Raw genomic sequence first — 18,635 nt, 5'->3', positions numbered from 1 at the left:
TTTTCCCCCTTATACAGGAGGTAGCCAAAGACAAAGGCAAAAACCACTCCCACCCAGTCCATCCCCTACATACCACTCCCCTCTTATCTTGGCACCTCTTGGATGACAGGACATCCCTGCATCTTGTCCACTGCCCTGTGTCAGAACTAGTGTCACAAGACACAGCACATCCACAGCAAGGCTGCTTCATTAATTCGATGACCTCCCCCCCTCTCCGTCCCCTCATGCAGAAAGAGAGAAGACTATTACCACTTTTAAATTCTTCTAATAATTCAGTTGTATCTTCTTAATGTTAACAAGGTCAAATGAAAAAAAAATACTGCAAAATAATATATATATATATATACAGACATACATAATTATCACTCAGATTACAAAGTTCAACTATGGCCTATACCATAATCACAAGAACTAATCTAGCTTCCAGGTACAAGAAACAAAATTATCTTTGGTTAATCTCCAAACTGAATTGGAGGTCCAAATTTAGGTAACAATGTCATGGCAACAAGCCTCATGATGTCATCCCACTTTTCATCACCCAGTCCATATAAACACATAACCACCTTGTGATCAGTCAAATACTTACAATGCATTCATCTACCAAAACTCACCAATAGAAACTCATGCATACAGTCAATAGCAAATTCTAGTCAAAACACTCTTGAAATATGTATGAACTGAAAAAAATATATATATAAAACATCCAACCAAATATCCACCATCCATTCCACAGATCTATGCTCAGTCACCGATCTCCTACTCAATAAACAGATTGACCCTTAGTAGGATGAAACACCAGTGCCCATACTCTTCATAAGTGTGTAGCAATCCTGCAGCTGTTTCTTGTCTCCAATTTTCTCCAAGGTCTTTGCTGCTTCTGCTAGCATACCTGCCCGTTCTCCAGGAGAAGACAAGAGCTGTGATGGTAGATGACGGCATGCAAGCATCAAGGCCGTCGCGTGCTCCCGCTCACCAGACACATTGGCCAATTTCTTATCTGTTGACAAATATTAATGTACAGTTCCCAAAATGAATGGCCACAATGGTTATGGTTCAAATCCTTCACCCATTCACCAGTGACACCATACATTTCATTCTGACTCGCACCATACTTTATTTTGTTATAGACCATATCTTAGTTTTTAATGTATTCTTCAGTATAAAGTAGTAGTATTTTCTATAATTAATATATATATACTTGTACTACAACTCCACTATCAAATACTTCAATTGCACTGAACAGTTAAGTATCATTACCTTTCCCACATATTACTGAGGATTTATTGTATCGTTGCCTGAGTGACCTATCTAGAAGTTGTTGTGTTCGTGATGGAGAGGCACCTGCCATCATTCGCAAAGTTGCTTCATGAAGAAACACCCTCGAGAGTACACCCTGTAATATCAACTTTGTTCTAAATCTTGAATTTTAAAATATAAATTCATATAAGTTTCATCTAGCTCTAGAAAATATAGCACATGGCTTATCTCCAAATTCTCAACTAGGAAAGCACAATCAAACATTGTCATTATCTTGCTTATACTTTGAAAACAATTCATACACACATAAAAGGTCTTGTCCACTCTCACCAAATTGCCCTAGAAATCATTACCAAGATGAGCAAGAATTACATTTGCCTGATTATTTGACATTATAATTTTCTTCTACTATTTAAGGATCAACATACATAAACCTAGCAAGACTTACTGGAATGTGTTGAACCAACTTGCGCAGAGAAGCTAAATCTGACTGGAAACCTTGTAGGGTATGGGAAGGTGCAACAGTGAGAGTGTCACAATCAGCTGCTGACTCGGCTTCCCAAACATTTGTGCGTACACCCAAGATCCAGTCGACAACTATCAACTGCACACTCTGAAGGGGAAGAAAAAATATCTAATACAATACAAATTCACAACCATTTAACTTCAAAATAAAGTGTTCATATGCTCGCCTCAAGTTCACTCTATGCACCTCTGCCTTCCACTTTTTTTTTTTTTTTTTTTGTTTTTGCTAGTATTTCTTCACTCATTCTTTCCATATACTCAAACGTTGCAGTATCAGCCCCATCTATAACTATCTATTTACCAAATGATTTCTTCCCCATTATAAGGGAGGTGGCCAAATCAAGACATGCACACATTCCCATCCACCACCCTTTTTCCCACCCTCTATCTTAGTTCCTTGTGGAGAAAGGGTCTTCATGTCTCCTGCCTGCTCCTCAGATCAGAAGCAATGCAGCAAGACACAGCATATCCATGGGAGGGCAGCATCACTTACATTGTTACCCCCCCACCCCCACAATCCCCTAAGAAATCCCTTTGGGTTGTGTCAAAATACCATCCATACATCAATCTATATACCAAGGGTTTTTCCCCCTTATAAGGGAGGTAGCCAAAGTCAAAAGGCACATACCCATTCTACTTTCATCCACCACCCTTTCCTCCCTCTCATCTTAGCTCCTCACAGATGAGGTCATCCCTGTATCTTGCCCACTGCCCTGGGTCAGAAGCAATACAGCAAGACAATATGAGGCCTGTTAGAAAAGTATCCGACTTTTTTTTTACGAAAACCTGATGAAATCAAGCGACCTTGAACCTTTGTGTGCAGGCGTGATTTTTTTCCTGCCTGTTGATAGCGTCAGTTGCTGGCAAGCAGCATTTGCATGAGGTAATGTGTAGTGCTTTCGGCTGTTTTTCATTGCAAGGAAACTGACTGGGATTTGGTTTTCGGATTGTACACCCAGGGCTCATCACCAGTGATTATGGTATTCATGAAGTCGGGGTCACTGTTTGTGGAGTCCAGCATGTCCTGTGAAACTTCAACACAAGTTGCTTTTGCTCTGCTGTCAACAGATTCGGCACGAATTTTGCCGCCACTCTTTTCATGGCTAAATCTTCACCTTCATGAATACAAATCACTGGTGACAAGTCCTGGGTGTACAGGTACTACCTGGAAACCAAATCCCAGGCATCATTTTCCTTGCAATGAAAAACCACCGAGAGCACTACACATTACCTCACCCAAATGCTGCTTGCCAACAACTGACGCTATCGACAAGCAGGAAAAATTTGACACATGCGGATTTAGGTTCAAGGTTGGCTAATGCAAGCACGCTTGATTCAAATCCATCAGGTTTTTGCAAAAAAATAAATAAATACAGTCAGATACTTTTCTAACAGACCTCATACATCCACAGCATGGCACCTTCACTTAATTGGCAATTCCCCCCTCTATATCCCCTCATGCAGAAAACAGAGAAGGGGAGAAATCCCTTCAGGCTGCATCAAGATATCTTTCAAACATAACCACTCCCTACTTCCCCTCCTATCCTTGCATAACAGTATCATCCATACACAGGCTTTCTCCACTCAACCCTATCTCCTGGATGGAAAAATCTATATAACAGTAATAAAAACAAAAAATATTGCTTATGAAATATATACACTGGTATTAGAAAAACAACGGCTTTCATTCCATCAATAAATCTAAATCTAAAACAAACTCCAAACTTGAAATAAACTTACCAAACCTTTCTCTGTAATTCCTGATGTTAGTGCCACCATGCCAGGATTGCAAAGCAGAAGCATTGCATCCTTTGAGTTGCTGCAATGCAACTACAATGCATCCTTGCATGAGGCTAAACATAGATCATCAACAATACCACTAAAACAGAAAAATAAATAAATACATTCAAATACCAAAAGGCTTCTTCTCCCTTATAAGCATGGTGGTAGCCAAGGTACACTCATCCTTCACCCATTTCTTTTCCCTTTCACCTTAGCTCCTTGTGGATAAAAGGGCACCTCTTGTCCCATGCATTTCCTAGATCAGAAGAAATGCAACAAGACACAACACCTCCATAGTAGGGTCTGACAACCAAAGTTGGTTTACCCCCGAGATTACATGGTGACCTTACCCTCTCATCCATTCAAGTAATTACAGATGAAATCCCTTTGGACTGCATCATCAATTCATAACCATTCTCCACTCATACCTATCTCTTGCCTCTACCCTGTTCAAGCCCCCTTCACCCCAACATTCATGCCATTCTCAATCTTCCCCTCAAGTTCACTTCATCCACCCTTTTCCTCCACTTTTTTTTTGCAAGTCCTTCTTTCCACATGCTCAATCCACCCCTTGTATTCTTTGATTGATCTTATCTGCCACTTCCCTATATCAAACCCTGCTCTGGTTCACCTGTTATCACTAATAAAATAACAAATAAGAAAAGTATAATATAGACAATAAAGCACCAGCCAACTTTTCTATATGGTATTTCAGAAATTAATTTTACCTCTTCTTAGATGAAAGGTCATCTCTGTTTCCTACCCACTACCTGGGTCAGAAACAAATGTAGCGAGGCACAGTATATATACAGCAGGGCCACTTCACTTAGAAGACTACCTCCCTTATAAGGGGATGAAGCCCTTGGTATATAGATAGATTTCAGACATTGAAAGTTAAGGTTACCTGAATCATTAAATTGGAGTCCTTATAGGATGCCAAATTGATGGAGTCACTAAGGGCTGCCCCTGCCTTATCACACAGACGTAGGATAGTTGATGGTGAACTTGTAGTTAACTGCTTGCGTGCCCTTTAAAAACAAAGTCAAATAAATTAACACACATCATACACCATGTAACATTCAAAAGAATACATCAAGAAAGCAATCACTTCCATATTCTCACAGCATGCCCAATCATACCTAGGAACAATGAGAAACAACTTAATTTTCTCTTACTGTTCTTATGATTCAAAACAGCAACATCCTGAAAGCTATTCCAGAACAAGATTTAAAACCCCTCAGTGTTAACATGCAAAATCTTCTTACTTGAATGCATAGAGGACTGCCATGGGTAGAGGATCTTGCTGATTCTTGAGGGCTTCTGGTATTGCCTCTAGTTGTGGGTAGAGTGCTTCTGCTAGGTCTTCTTCACCAAGTAACCAATGTCCAGAAACTGCACAAACTGCTGTCCACCAACAGGATACCTGTTTGTTCAGCAACAAACTACTAACAGTCCCTGTCTCAACTTCTATCCAACATGGGAAATTTAATCACAATCGTCTGACACACCTAATGTCACTCCTGGCTGAAACTACCTTACTGCCAACATCATCAGTGAATGATCAAGTCTGGATGCAATGAACTTGAGGTTGAAGATCAAGAATGGGATGGATGGATGGGTGGGGTGAAGGGGCCTTGGATACAAGGGGAATGTCTGTTGAGTAGGGAAGGGAGAGGATAAGAGGTGCAAATAGAGTGGTTGTGAATGGATGAGATATTGATGTGGTCCAAAGGGAATTTTTCTTGTCTGCTCTGTAACTTCTTGTGTGGATGTGGGGGAATGGTCACCATGTAATGAAGCAGTGGTGGTCAACCAACTTCAGCTGTCAAGCCATGCTGTGGGGATGTTGTATCTTGCTGCATTGCTTCTGACCCAAGCAGTGTATCTAACACTGTTTCTACAGTATTTCATGGACTACTTGATAAGATACCAGGTACCTATGGAACTACTATTTCTTGGCTTGATTACACTCCACCATCATTAAAAAAATACTAAGATCTAATACTAAAAGTGGTTACAATAATAACAGCTGTGGTTACACTGGCATCACTCCTCAAAACTAGTTAAAACCATTTCAGTTCTAATTAATGAGCACTTCCTTACCTCATCCCTTGATAAAACCCCAAACGATGTTCCTGGTGCCTGTGTAGTCTCAGTCAGCATCTGCACATAATTCAGAACATCTGTTGTTTGAGTGCGACGCTGAGTATTCTCTTCACAAGCATCATCAGCCTTTGTTCCAGGATTGACAAGTGTGTAAATGGCTCTCTCCAAGAGATGCTCCCTGAAAGAAACAAGGACAAATGATATATATATACATTAAAAGGCCCTTTCAGTATAGTTAAATCATACATCAACCCTATATCCATCCAAAATCCATTCACTCTCCCTTCCATCTTCTGTCTTAATGGCTGAAGGGTCATCCCTGACCCCTGCCACAATGATCAGCTCAGAGACAATACATCAAGATGCAACTACTCCAGAGCGGGGCAAAATAGCTGAAATGGGTTTATACCTACATTTCATAACATAGTGAACCCCCTTCCTCCTTCAACCACTCAAATAATATTCACAACAGAAAATACTCACCTATATAGCATAAGGAGGTACTCCAACGGGTCTGCTTTATTGACGAGGCGGCTGAACAAACAGAACCTATTGGGTGAATAGGACCAACGATGCGCCATGAAAAATCTGTGGCCTGATGGTGATAAAATCCACTGCAGTTGAGAAGAAGGTCTATGCCCTTCCCTTGAGTACAACCGACAGGCTCTTCCCAGCAAAAGTCGTGTTACTAATCTTAATCTCTCTGGTAATGACTCCTTCGCTCTCAATGCTCCTGTTACCAGCATCTCTGCCATATCTCCATCTAAAGTAAAGAGTAGATAACATATTAGTGTATTATCTTCAAACTCGTATAAATTTTCATTATACCTGAATCTAATTTAGGGTTATAATTCAAATACATCTTACAAATCAATAGTGAGCATTTCATTTTAATCTTATGACCGAAGTAGAGGTAGAAGAAGAAAGGGTGGGGGGTGCATGAGGGAGTAGTTATGTCCATGGTATTGTATGGAGAGCTGTTTCTCTCCTGACATACATCTTGCAAGACCATTTTCAGGTTTCCCATCACTGGTCCCACATGGGGATCATCTTCCAAATCTAATGTCAGAAAACTAAATTACAGTACAGTAATGACAGAATACCACGTAGTGAAAGTAAATATTCCCTAGGTACATGATGATGATTTGGTTTAACGTCACAAACTCCCCCTTATCGGGAGGCTAGGACGGTGCCCCATACAGTGGACTTTGTGGCATGGAATTTAATGAACCATGCCATTAGTTCAACTCACCCTGAGCAGGGTTCGAATCTTCATCATCTCGACCTTCACTGCAAATAATGACGCCCTAACCCGATAGGCCAGGTACAAAGAAAAGATATCCATATAACTTCACTAATACAAACCTGCCACATGTCCACATTCTGCCAGATTAATGGTAACCAAACCAAGATAAAGGCCAAGCAGGTGTGACTGGTCTACAGTATGACCCATCAAATGCAACTGGTGAAGACGATGGTAAACATATGCACACTCGCACACACTCTCTCGAATCTCTTCTCGCAGTGATCTGCAAAAAATACATATATATATAAATAATAATAAATAAAACAATAACAATAAAATAAACAAATAAAAAATAAAAATAATATATATATACGATTATCTATTTACATACCAAGGGCTTCTTCCCCCTTATACGAGGTAAGTCATGGCATGCACCACTCCCACCCACAACCCATTGTTTCCCTCTCATCTTGCTCCTAACCCCCATAAATGTGTATATATATATGTATGTATATATTACATATGTATGTATGTATGCATATATATATATATATATATATATATATATATATATATATGTATATGTATATATATATATATATATACATATATATATATATATATATATATATATTTATCAGGGAGCATCCCCTTAACACAGATAATGCCTGCTTTTATCAGATATCCAGGTTAATGGGGTCCATCTTACTAAGGGTCAATTATATTAAAAAATATATGACTTTTATGTACACCATTTAGGCCTATTGTATCATCCCACCACTAGATTCAATTAGATTACTTACTTATCAAGGAAAAGTCCACCAGCATTCTTGGCCAACCATTTTCCAACATACAGGCGTTGTAGGGTTTGTCGAGTCATTTGCCACATAACAGAACACAGCTTGTCCAGTAATGATGACGGGAGTGGCCGGCCAATTAATTGCAAAGCATGGGAGTACTGAATTGATGCAGCGACATAATTTCCCTGAAAATCATGTATTCTATTTAATCATCTGGCATACCATCACATAAACCCCCACTCTGAGAGGGCAGTAATTACCTATATTCTACATTGCACAGGGACTAAGGATGGATACCTGCAAGTGGTGGCCCTGAAAGATAAATCAGACCTCCATCTGATTTACCACCCTCCTACGACTATTCCAAGGCAATGACACAGAAAATCCCACACAAATACAACACAAACATTTCAAATTTCTTCTAAGAGGTCTATGAGAAGGCCTAAGGACCAATGCCAGCCACTAAGACAATGTGGGTTTCCCATAAGTGAAACTTGAGGCAGCAATTATCATTGCACAATAGAAATCCCATACTTCAATAGCCATTAAAAATAGATGGACAATATGCACTTTATGACTTCCCTCATTACTATAACACTACCAATTCATTCTAGTTAATACCACTCTTCATCAGCTTCTGCAACATAAATGTTAACCTAAACATATTTGCTATGGTAATGCACTAGACACTGATTTTTAATGCGATATATTTTTCACCTGCCTTTGAAGGGCACTACCCTGGATGACTGGATTAATTCTAAACTATTTCCACCCACCTCAATCATCCAATTTTACCACCTCAGAAAGCACCAAGTGTGTGCATATTATTTCACATACATTATTCTAAATTGTCATTAAAGCATAATTACGCACGCACTTGCACACACTCGAGAAGTATTGCTTTCCACGTAGAAATGTACACTTGTGAAATAAATTGGATGAAAATATAACTAAACCTAACAATATAAAAGAATCTAAGACAAGGCTTAACATATGGAGGACAAGTGATGAGCCTACAAGTATAGCTCCAACCTAATACACTACAACTAAGTAAAAACACCAATTGCCCCAATGCAACCACCACACTGAACAACTCATTCTACATTGCATGTTGAGAAAAAGGATTGTGGTACTCAATGTAGAACGAATTGTTCAGTGTGGTGGTTGCATTGGGGCAATTGGTGTATTTACTTAGTTGTAGTGTATTAGGTTGGAGCTATACTTGTAGGCTCATCACTTGTCCTCCATATGTTAAGCCTTGCCTTAGATTCTTTTATATTGTTAGGGTTAGTTATATTTTCATGATATTTCACCCCCCATCCCCCGCCCATTCCACCTCATGCAATCACAACATCATCCATATACAACCATTCTCCATTTACCCGTCTTCTGTCCTCTCCCGTCCTTCCTCAACAGACATTCCCCTCTTCCCCAAAGCCCCCTTCACCCCTTCCATCCACCTCATCCTAGGATGTCCCCTCATGTTCACTCCCTCCACATCTGCCTTCCATACCTCTTTTACTAGTCTTTCTTCACTCATTCTTTCCATTGATGGTATTAACATAAAAAACATGAACTTGAACACTTTCTTAAACAACACACCATACACATTGCAATTATACAAGAAACAAAACTAAGACACACAAAACACCATCATTTCATAATTACACCACCATCAGACACAACCGGATCGACGGCAATGGCGGTGGACTCATCACCCTGATCCACCAGTTCATCTGTTTTGTGGACACAAGCGCCACAACCAAAATTCTCCTCCCTACCACAGATAACACTACAGAAATCCAATCCATTCGAATCCACACAGGCAACAAATCAACACTGACAATAGTTAACATGTACATTCCCCCCAATCATCCCCCACATTTCCAAACACCTTCAGACCTCAATTTAGCCAACTAGCCTCAATCCCCAACCTGATCATGGATGGTGACTTCAACGCCAAGTTGTCGGTCTGGTATGTCGACAACCTTGACACAGACAGAGGGTTTGACATACAGATTCAGCTTGACTCATTGACTATCATGAACAACACACATAATCATACACATATCCCACACCAAGCCCTCTACACTCCCTCCTCTTCTGATATCACCTTATGCTCCCCCTGCCTAACCCCAACAACGTCATGGAGAGTGGTCGGAACCCTTGGTTCTGACCACCTTCCAATCATCATCACCACCACCAAGACAAGATGCACCCCAGTTGGCCACAGACACACATACACCAATTACAAGAGAGCTAACTGGGAAGCTTTTACTGAAGAGACAGAACAACATTTTGAAACACTTAACAGTACACCAATCACGAACATAAACAATGCTGTGCACACTTTTAAAACAATCATACAAAACGCAGACAAGAGAATCCCTAGAGGCAACAGAAAATCACACAACCCCAACTTCACACCAGAAATCCAAGGCCTCATCAGACAACGAGACGCACTTAAACACAATAACCCCACACCTACCCCTCAAAACATTGCAGACTAAATACAAACACTAAACACTGTGATTGCCAATAAAATACACGAACAAAAAACACAAAATTGGCAAAATTTTATCAATACACTTGATCACAAAACAAACACCAGCAAATTGTACAAAACACTCAACAGCATTACACTATCCAACAGTAACACAACACGCTCTCACGCAGCAATAATCACAAACAGACAACAAGCAAACACACTCATAAATCATTTTGCACAGACAAGCCATCTCACTTCTCACCCTGACGACCGACGCACTATTCAACGTAAGACTTTCCCACAGACTCAGACTAAACACCTTTCATAGACAGTCAGACAAAACACAATACATAATCTCAAGCACTCATCTGCCTGTGGCCCTGATAACATAAGTAACATCCACCTAAAACACATTGGACCACAAGGTATACACGCACTCACAAACATTGCAAACTACAGCTATTCACACAACACTATACCCGACATCTGGAAGCATGGTAAAATAATCACCATTCCAAAACCAAACAAAGACCCAACAATCCCAACATCGCACCGCCCAATCACACTTCTCTGCACCCCCTCTAAAGTCATTGAACGCCTAATACTTACACTTGTCACACCACATATTCCCCTTGCTGACTCACAACATGGTTTTAGGCCACTACACTCCACAAACACTTCTGATAAACCTCACACAAAGAATTTTAGATGGCATCAATTCAGATAGGCCCCACCACAGAACACTTCTTATAACATTAGACATTAGTAAAGCTTTTGATGCTATCCCCTGCCACAATCTAACAAATAAAATATATAAAAGACATGCACAATAACACCAAAAAATGGCTGGCCAATTATCTGGCAGGCAGGAATGCTTATGTGTCATATAATGGCCAATCATCGCACATCAGCAACATTAAGAATGGAGTACCACAGGGCTCTGTTCTATCCCCCACGCTCTTTAATCTATACATGCATGACATACCCACACCAGACACCTCAGAAATACAAATCTCTTCCTACACAGACGACATAACAATCACATGTACACATTGTAACACAGACAAAGCTGCAGAAATAATCCAGCCATACCTTGATACACTCAACACATGGTTCATCACAGATTCAAAATAGCTCCAACCAAATCTACAACAACAACAACTGGACAAAAGAACACAAATACATACCTCATCTCTACATCAACAACACTCTAATACCACACACAAACACACCGAAAATTCTTGGTGTAACATACGATACATCCATGTCTTTCAAACAACACATCACAAACATAAAAAACAAATGCATACCTAGACTTAACACACTTAAGTCAATCACTGGAACAACATTTGGACAAAACAAAGGAACTAATACAACAATATACAAACAATGCATACACTCAGTGACGAATTATGCGAGTCCAGCATGGGCTCCTAATCTCAGTAAGACACACCACAACACCCTTCAAATCATACAAAACAAAGCTCTAAAAACAATTACAGGCTGCACAAATACAACACCTACAGACCATTTACACCATGAAACAAAAGTCCTCAAAGTCAAGGACCACCTCGACATGAGAGGCACACAAACACTTGCCACAGCCACCACAAACACATCACACCCGCTACACTACATAGCAGAACACCCACACACACCAAGAAACATTAAAACAACACCCAAAGACCTGTATCACAAACAGATACTCTCTTCTCTTCCTCCACAACCACCAAATACCAGCCTCCGGAAACATATTCATAATCATATCACTCACCGCTCCATTAACACACTGAAAGACAACACATTGCTGCATGCCAGACCCCCTGATATCCACCCTTCTGAATCCTCTCTCCCACAAAAGGACAGAGTCCACCTGGCCAGACTGCGGTGCGGCCACCACCCAGCACTTCTAAGCTACTAGAAGAGGCTGGATGACCGCATTGTGAACAGCTGCCCAGGATGTAACACTTCACCCCATACCATACAACACATAATGGAAGACTGCATTATACACAATCATGCACGCAAACAACACAACATACACTCTATAAAGGATTTGTGGGAAAACCCAGTTTCGGCTGTGGCATTCCTTGGGGAGATGGGACTGCTCGGACAGACAGTCTAGGGAACGACAACAACAACAACAATAAACTAAGGAGCCAATGAAAACTTTCCTTTGTGCTGTGTCTTCCCTCATCCAATCACTTTAATCTCTTGCATATAACATTCCATAATTACAAATACTATCTCAATTCATATTCTAAAATAGCTATCACCATCTCAAAAATACAAGCTTACCTTTGCCATATCTAGGTCCCCTTGTTTTCTATGTCTCCAGAAATTTTCAGCACAATCTGACTTTCTTCTCATGACTGGTTCCCCATAGACAAAAATCTTCACCAAGAAAACCAGTACAACAATGGCATTGACCACCCAAACCGTAAATGAGGAGTACAACAGATTATTAATTGAAAAGAGAACATCTGGAAAAAAAAAAAAAAAAAGCATCAGTGAAATAGCTCTTCAACCCAATTGCTACAACTGAATACCTGAAATTCTTGAAATACAGAACATGTACTTTGGTACATTTCATACAAAATCAATCTAGCATTAATCATATAGTTCAATATATTCATATGAAAACAAATCTTACTTCATAGGATTTGATGAGAAGTTATCAGATCTTCTCTACCAGCTACTTTCAAACAATCAAAATCCCATTTCTTAAAATATTATTTCTTCTCTTACCTTCATCTTGGCCTTGCAGTGTTCTGAAACTTCCTGGTGCTCCATGAGAACTGGTATACAGCAAACCACCTTTTGACTGACTCCCTCGCATAAATGCCACAGGGTTGAAAGCCAAGATGGTCAACATCATCATACAGAGCATCATTCGTGACTTATCAGCCATACTTTGAACCAACTGTTTACCATAATTTGGACTGGCCGGGGATAAAACCTGAAGATAAAGTTAACTCATTTATAATCTCTACAATATGAAGATGAGGAAGAAACGCTGAAAAAATAAAGACCTTTAATTTCAAAATTGTACAAAGTACTGATGCAATACGGTAAAAGACTCCTGGAAATTGGCAGACAGACAGAGATAGATATAAGGAGGAGGAGGAGGAGGAGGAGGAGGAGGAGGAGGAGGAGGAGGAGGAGGAGGAGGAGGAGGAGGAGGAGGAGGAGGAGGAGGAGGAGGAGGAGACGATGATGACAATGACAACAACAATAAAGAATGTACACCTATTTCTAACTCTGTTTTGGACTAGTCAATTCCTTTCCATTCTTGAGTAATGTTCATGGAGGTTGGGGTGTGTAAAGTACAGTCTATCAATGAACCAAGGAAACTATCCTATTTGTTGCAACTACCATCCTCAAATCTTAAAAATAATGACCACAGGCCAGGCCGATAGGTCACTCTGGGAAGAAATATTGTCTAGAGAATGTTAGTTCAGAGCAATGTAAGATAATGTGCTCAGTGTCTTCTGTGTAGTAGTCAACATTCTAAGCTGTGCACATGTACATGCGCACATACGTTTTACAACTAGCGCACATAAAGAAAAAATGTGCACACGTTTTACAATTAGCACACATAAAGAAAAAATGTGCACACACAAAGTTTTCATATTATATTAAAATTCATTTAATGAAGAAGTTCCACCCAAACATCAACTTATAAATTTTCTAAAAATATGGTAACTTGACAACCATCAAACCAATATTTGCTTTGTTTTTTCTGTGTAGTGGATTATGTAGTGGTAAATAGGATTATGATAGGAAGAGTTAAGGATGTACATGTGCTAAGGGGAGAGGGTGGGGGAATATCAGATCATTTTTTGGTGGAAGGTAAGCTGAGAGTGGAGGATAGATGGAGAAGGAGGAAAGGGACAAAAGGTAGGGAGGTTCTTAGAGTGAACTCCTTGAATGAAAAGGAAAAGGAGAAGGAGTACGAAAAGAAGCTCAAGGAGGAGTGGGAGGGAGTAAAGGATAGAGCAGAGATGGGGGTGGAGGAGGAATGGGGATGGTTCAAGGAGGGAGTCTTAAAGTGTGCAAGGATGGTGTGTGGAACAAGAAGGACAGGGGGAAATAGAAGAAAGGGTAGTGAATGGTGGGATGAGGAAACAAAGAAGGTTGTAGAAGAGAAGAAGCGAGCATTCACAGATTGGTTACAAAAGAGGACAGGGGAGTCATATGAGACGTACAAAGAAAAGAAAAGAGAAGTAAAGCAAAAGGTAAAGGAGGCAAAGAGGAGAGCAGATGTGAAATGGGGTAGGAGTATGACAGAAAATTTTGAAAGTAATAAAAAGATGTTTTGGAAAGAAATTAAGAGAGGAAGAGGAGGCGAATCAAGTAGGGAAGAAAAGGTAAAAGGTACAGATGGAGAGATGAAAATGGAAGAGATGGCAGTGAGGGGAAGATGGGCAGAATATTTTAGGGAGTTGCTGAATGTGAAGGAGGATAGGGAAGGAAAGATAGCTGCAGTGGGAAATGCGAAGAAAATGAGAGTGATGAGTGAGGAGAATGGAGGAGAAATAAGGAAGGATGAGGTGAAGGCAGTTGTAAAGATGATGAAAGCAGGTAAGGCACCTGGTCTGGATGGATGTCATGCAGAATGTCTGAAAAAGGGAGGTTCAGTGATGGTGGACTGGTTGGTGAGGTTATTTAATGTTTGCTGGAGAGAGGGTAGAGTACCGGAGGACTGGAGTAGTGCCTGTATAGTTCCTCTTTACAAGGGAAAAGGGGACAAGTGTGAATGTAGTAATTTCAGAGGGATTAGCCTGTTGAGTGTAGTAGGGAAGGCTTATGGGAGGATCTTAATTGAGAGGATTAGGAGAGGAACAGAAGGAGTAATTGGTGAGGAACAGTGTGGATTTAGGACGGGTAGAGGTTGTGTAGATCAGATCTTTGTGGTAAGACAGATATGTGAGAAAGCTATAGGAAAGGGGAAGGATGTTATTTGGGCTTTTATGGATCTGGAAAAGGCTTATGATAGGGTAGACAGAAAGGCACTGTGGGAGGTTATGCAGATATATGGGATAGGAGGAAAGCTTTTGGGAGCTGTCAAGAGTTTTTATGAGAGTAGTAGAGCATGTGTTAGGATTAGAAATGGAGAGAGTGAGTGGTTTGAAGTAAAGGTGGGACTTCGTCAAGGATGCGTTATGTCGCCCTGGCTGTTCAACTTATACATGGATGGGGTGGTGCGAGAGGTAAATGCAAGGGTGGTGGGTCAGGGATTGGAGATGGTTAGAGAAAATGGAGAAAGTGGGAAGTGAGTCAGCTGTTGTTTGTGGACGACACTGTGCTTGTGGCAGGATCAGAGGAGGGATTAACCACTTCAATACGGGACTTAAATCTCGCGGGCAGCAGCCAATGCCAGCCGTACGACGTAACGAAATAATATTCGCATCATAAAATATAGTCGCCGCTTATATCGATCGTTCTCTCTTTCACCCGCGAATTTTGAAAACCACAGAGAATGGGATTAAGGGCGCATTTGGGAGAATGTAAAAACACAGGGGCGACTACAATAAATATAATCAAGACGCCGATATGGCAGCGTCGCGAATCCACTTGCTCCTCATGACGCCTACGTGTGCGGCACCGTATGGAAGGGGTTAAGGAAGTTGGTGACAGAGTTTGGGAGAGTATGTGAAAGAAAGCTGAAGATAAATGTGGGTAAAAGTAAGGTGATGAGATGTACAAGAGGTGAAAGTGGTAGCAGACTGGAAGTGAGCATTAAGGGAGAGCAACTGGAGGAAGTGGATAGTTTTAGATACTTGGGTGCAAGTGTAGCAGGAAAAGGTGGAGTGAAGGTGGAGGTAGAATGTAGATTGAGAGAAGCGAGTAAATGCCTTGGTGGTTTAAAGTGTGTAATGAGGAATAGACATTTGGGAATGGATGCGAAGAGGAGACTGTATGAAGGAGTGATTGTGCCAACAGCACTGTATGGGGCAGAAACGTGGAACATAAGAGAAGAAGAGAGGAGTTTGAATGTGTTTGAGATGAGGTGTCTGAGAAGTATGGTGGGGGTTACTAGGCTGGATAGAGTGAGAAATGAGGTGAGGAGGAGAACAGGGGTGAAAAAGGATTTGGGAGATAGGGTTGATGAAAGAATATTAGGATGGTTTGGACACATGGAAAGAATGAGTGAAGAAAGACTAGTAAAAGAGGTATGGAAGGCAGATGTGGAGGGAGTGAACATGAGGGGATGTCCTAGGATGAGGTGGATGGATGGGGTGAAGGGGGCTTTGGGGAAGAGGGGAATGTCTGTTGAGGAAGGAAGGGAGTGGACGGAAGACAGAGGTGAGTGGAGAATGGTTGTATATGGATGATGTTGTGACTGCATGAGGAGGAATGGGCGGGGGGGTGGGGGGTGGGGTAGTATGTGTGAGTAAATTTAACGCAGCCCGAAGGGATTTCTCCCCGTCCTCGCCTTATATGCAAAGGGGGACGGAGAGGGGGGGTCGCCGATTAAATGAAGCGGCCTTGCTGTGGATGTACTGTGTCTTGCGACACTGCTTCTGACCCAGGGCGGTGGGCAGGGTGCAGGGATGACCCGTCATCCAGGAGGTGCTCAGATGAGAGGAAGGGTGGGAGGGGTGTGGAGTGTATTTAGGGATGAAATGGGTGGGAGTGTTTTTATGCCTTTCCCTTTTTGGCTACCTCCCTTGGAAGGGGGAAAAAGCCTTGGTATATGTATGTATGTATGTTTTTTCTCTTCCAACTCTAGCGCTTCCATTGCAAATGAAATGACTGCAGCCATGGATGTGCAAATACTTTCTCTACTACACCAACCATTTGTCTGTGTGTGTGTATACATACAGTAAACCCTCTATATATTGAACTAATTGGCAGGAAGGCTTGGTCATTATAGCTGAACCATTGATATAACCAAAGGTTATTTCATACTTTGTGCACATAATAAACTTTGGATCACTTTATGAGAAGGAAATTTAGTACATGTATACTGTCCAACCAGTGTAAATTACAGTAAACCCTCCATATATTGAACTATTTGGGAGGAAGCCTTGGATGTTTTATCACTTTGCACCACAATATCAGCTGAATGGTTGGTAGGTCACTTGAGGGTTGATATAGCCAAAATTCGGTGTAATGTGGTTCAGTATAGCAAAGGTTGTACATATATGAGTTTTAAAAAGTAAAATATTATCATTCACAAAGAAATATGCACATATATTACACTTATAATCATGTATACTTTCATGAATAACAAACTCAAATTCCTCTTGCACTTACCCCACCTACCTCCTCCTTGACCTCCATTTTGAGGGGTGGGGGAGGAGATAATGATGTATCCGAAAATGGTGATCTAGCAGGAGAGGAAACATCAGAATGTGGGGGTGTTAGTGATCCAATGGGATCGATGAGTTTTGAACTGCCATCCCGCATGCGATAGGTATTGAGCTCAGAGCGCAACTTTGCATTCTGATTTTGCAGGTATCGGATGTAGTCTATGGCCTTCTTCAAGATCTGTGATTTATGAAGCTGCAAAAAATGAATAAATAAATAATAAAATACATGCATATACCAATGGCTTTTTCCCCCTAACAAGGGAGATAGCCAAAAACCAAAGGCATAAAATCCACTCCCACCCATTTCATCCCAACATACTCCATTCCCATTCATTCCCTCCCTGCCTTGTATCTTGGCTCCTCTCTGTAGGAATGATAAACTAAAAACATATTAATATAAGTCCACTCACACTAGACTAAGTAACAAACTATGACATGAGAGTATGTGACCAAATTAGCACACGAGCAGTTCAAGTACTACAGTCCATCCTCCTCACTGCCAAAGCACTGTCCACATCTGGCACACCACAAGAAAAAGCCTTGTTTTGGTATTTGGAGATTTGCCACACTATGCCCCCTACACAAACAGGCAGACAGCACACCAGAGTTTGTTCATTGGGGAATTTTTTGTTATGTCCACAATGTCAATCAATCAGTATGTAAACATCATTATCTTTTGCAGGAGACCTGTGGCTGCAAGGTATTGCTGTGGCCACCAGTTTGGCCCATATAACAAAAGAAATTTTGTATTGCTGTCTGTATTGTGTAAATGTTGATTAGTGTTTAAGTTAAAACTTCTGTGTTGTAAATATATATGGTATTTGGTGTTTTACACCTTATGCCATATACATTATACATATACACACACACATATACATATATATATACACACACACACATATATATATACATACATCAGGGCTTTAAACTTCCCACTTTGAGTCTGGTGTTTACCCTTCTCCCTTTCAACATGGATCCCAGACTCCAGATCTTCGCATGTATTGAACATTATATATACATATATACACACACACACACACACACTTTCAACGAACGGACGGCTTGAAGAACGTTCTGAAGAAAAGTGCAGATTGTGGATCCCAACGCAAAGA

General features: G+C 40.8%; 1 protein-coding gene across 3 annotated transcripts in view; it reads right to left on the bottom strand.

The window, feature by feature from the left end:
* Window positions 1-317: 317 nt before the first annotated feature.
* The window catches only part of SREBP (Sterol regulatory element binding protein), a 75,654-nt gene continuing 57,336 nt past the window's right edge, over window positions 318-18,635 (bottom strand). For all 3 annotated transcript variants that reach the window (XM_076201677.1, XM_076201676.1, XM_076201675.1), the window contains exons 3-14: window positions 17,468-17,716; window positions 12,953-13,163; window positions 12,503-12,687; window positions 7,720-7,901; window positions 7,036-7,199; window positions 6,154-6,433; window positions 5,668-5,848; window positions 4,830-4,987; window positions 4,469-4,592; window positions 1,706-1,870; window positions 1,258-1,393; window positions 318-997 (exon numbers count right to left, since the gene is read on the bottom strand). In XM_076201677.1, the coding sequence (XP_076057792.1) occupies window positions 780-997; window positions 1,258-1,393; window positions 1,706-1,870; window positions 4,469-4,592; window positions 4,830-4,987; window positions 5,668-5,848; window positions 6,154-6,433; window positions 7,036-7,199; window positions 7,720-7,901; window positions 12,503-12,687; window positions 12,953-13,163; window positions 17,468-17,716 (2,253 nt within the window). In that variant the 3' untranslated portion in view covers window positions 318-779. The remainder of the gene's footprint in view (window positions 998-1,257; window positions 1,394-1,705; window positions 1,871-4,468; window positions 4,593-4,829; window positions 4,988-5,667; window positions 5,849-6,153; window positions 6,434-7,035; window positions 7,200-7,719; window positions 7,902-12,502; window positions 12,688-12,952; window positions 13,164-17,467; window positions 17,717-18,635) is intronic.

This window comes from Oratosquilla oratoria, chromosome 18 (assembly GCF_046742065.1).
Source record: "Oratosquilla oratoria isolate Oo_2021 chromosome 18, ASM4674206v1, whole genome shotgun sequence".
Taxonomy (NCBI): domain Eukaryota; kingdom Metazoa; phylum Arthropoda; class Malacostraca; order Stomatopoda; family Squillidae; genus Oratosquilla; species Oratosquilla oratoria.
The sequence above is the reverse complement of the archived record's forward strand: the minus strand, read 5'-3'. Positions and strand labels throughout refer to the sequence as shown.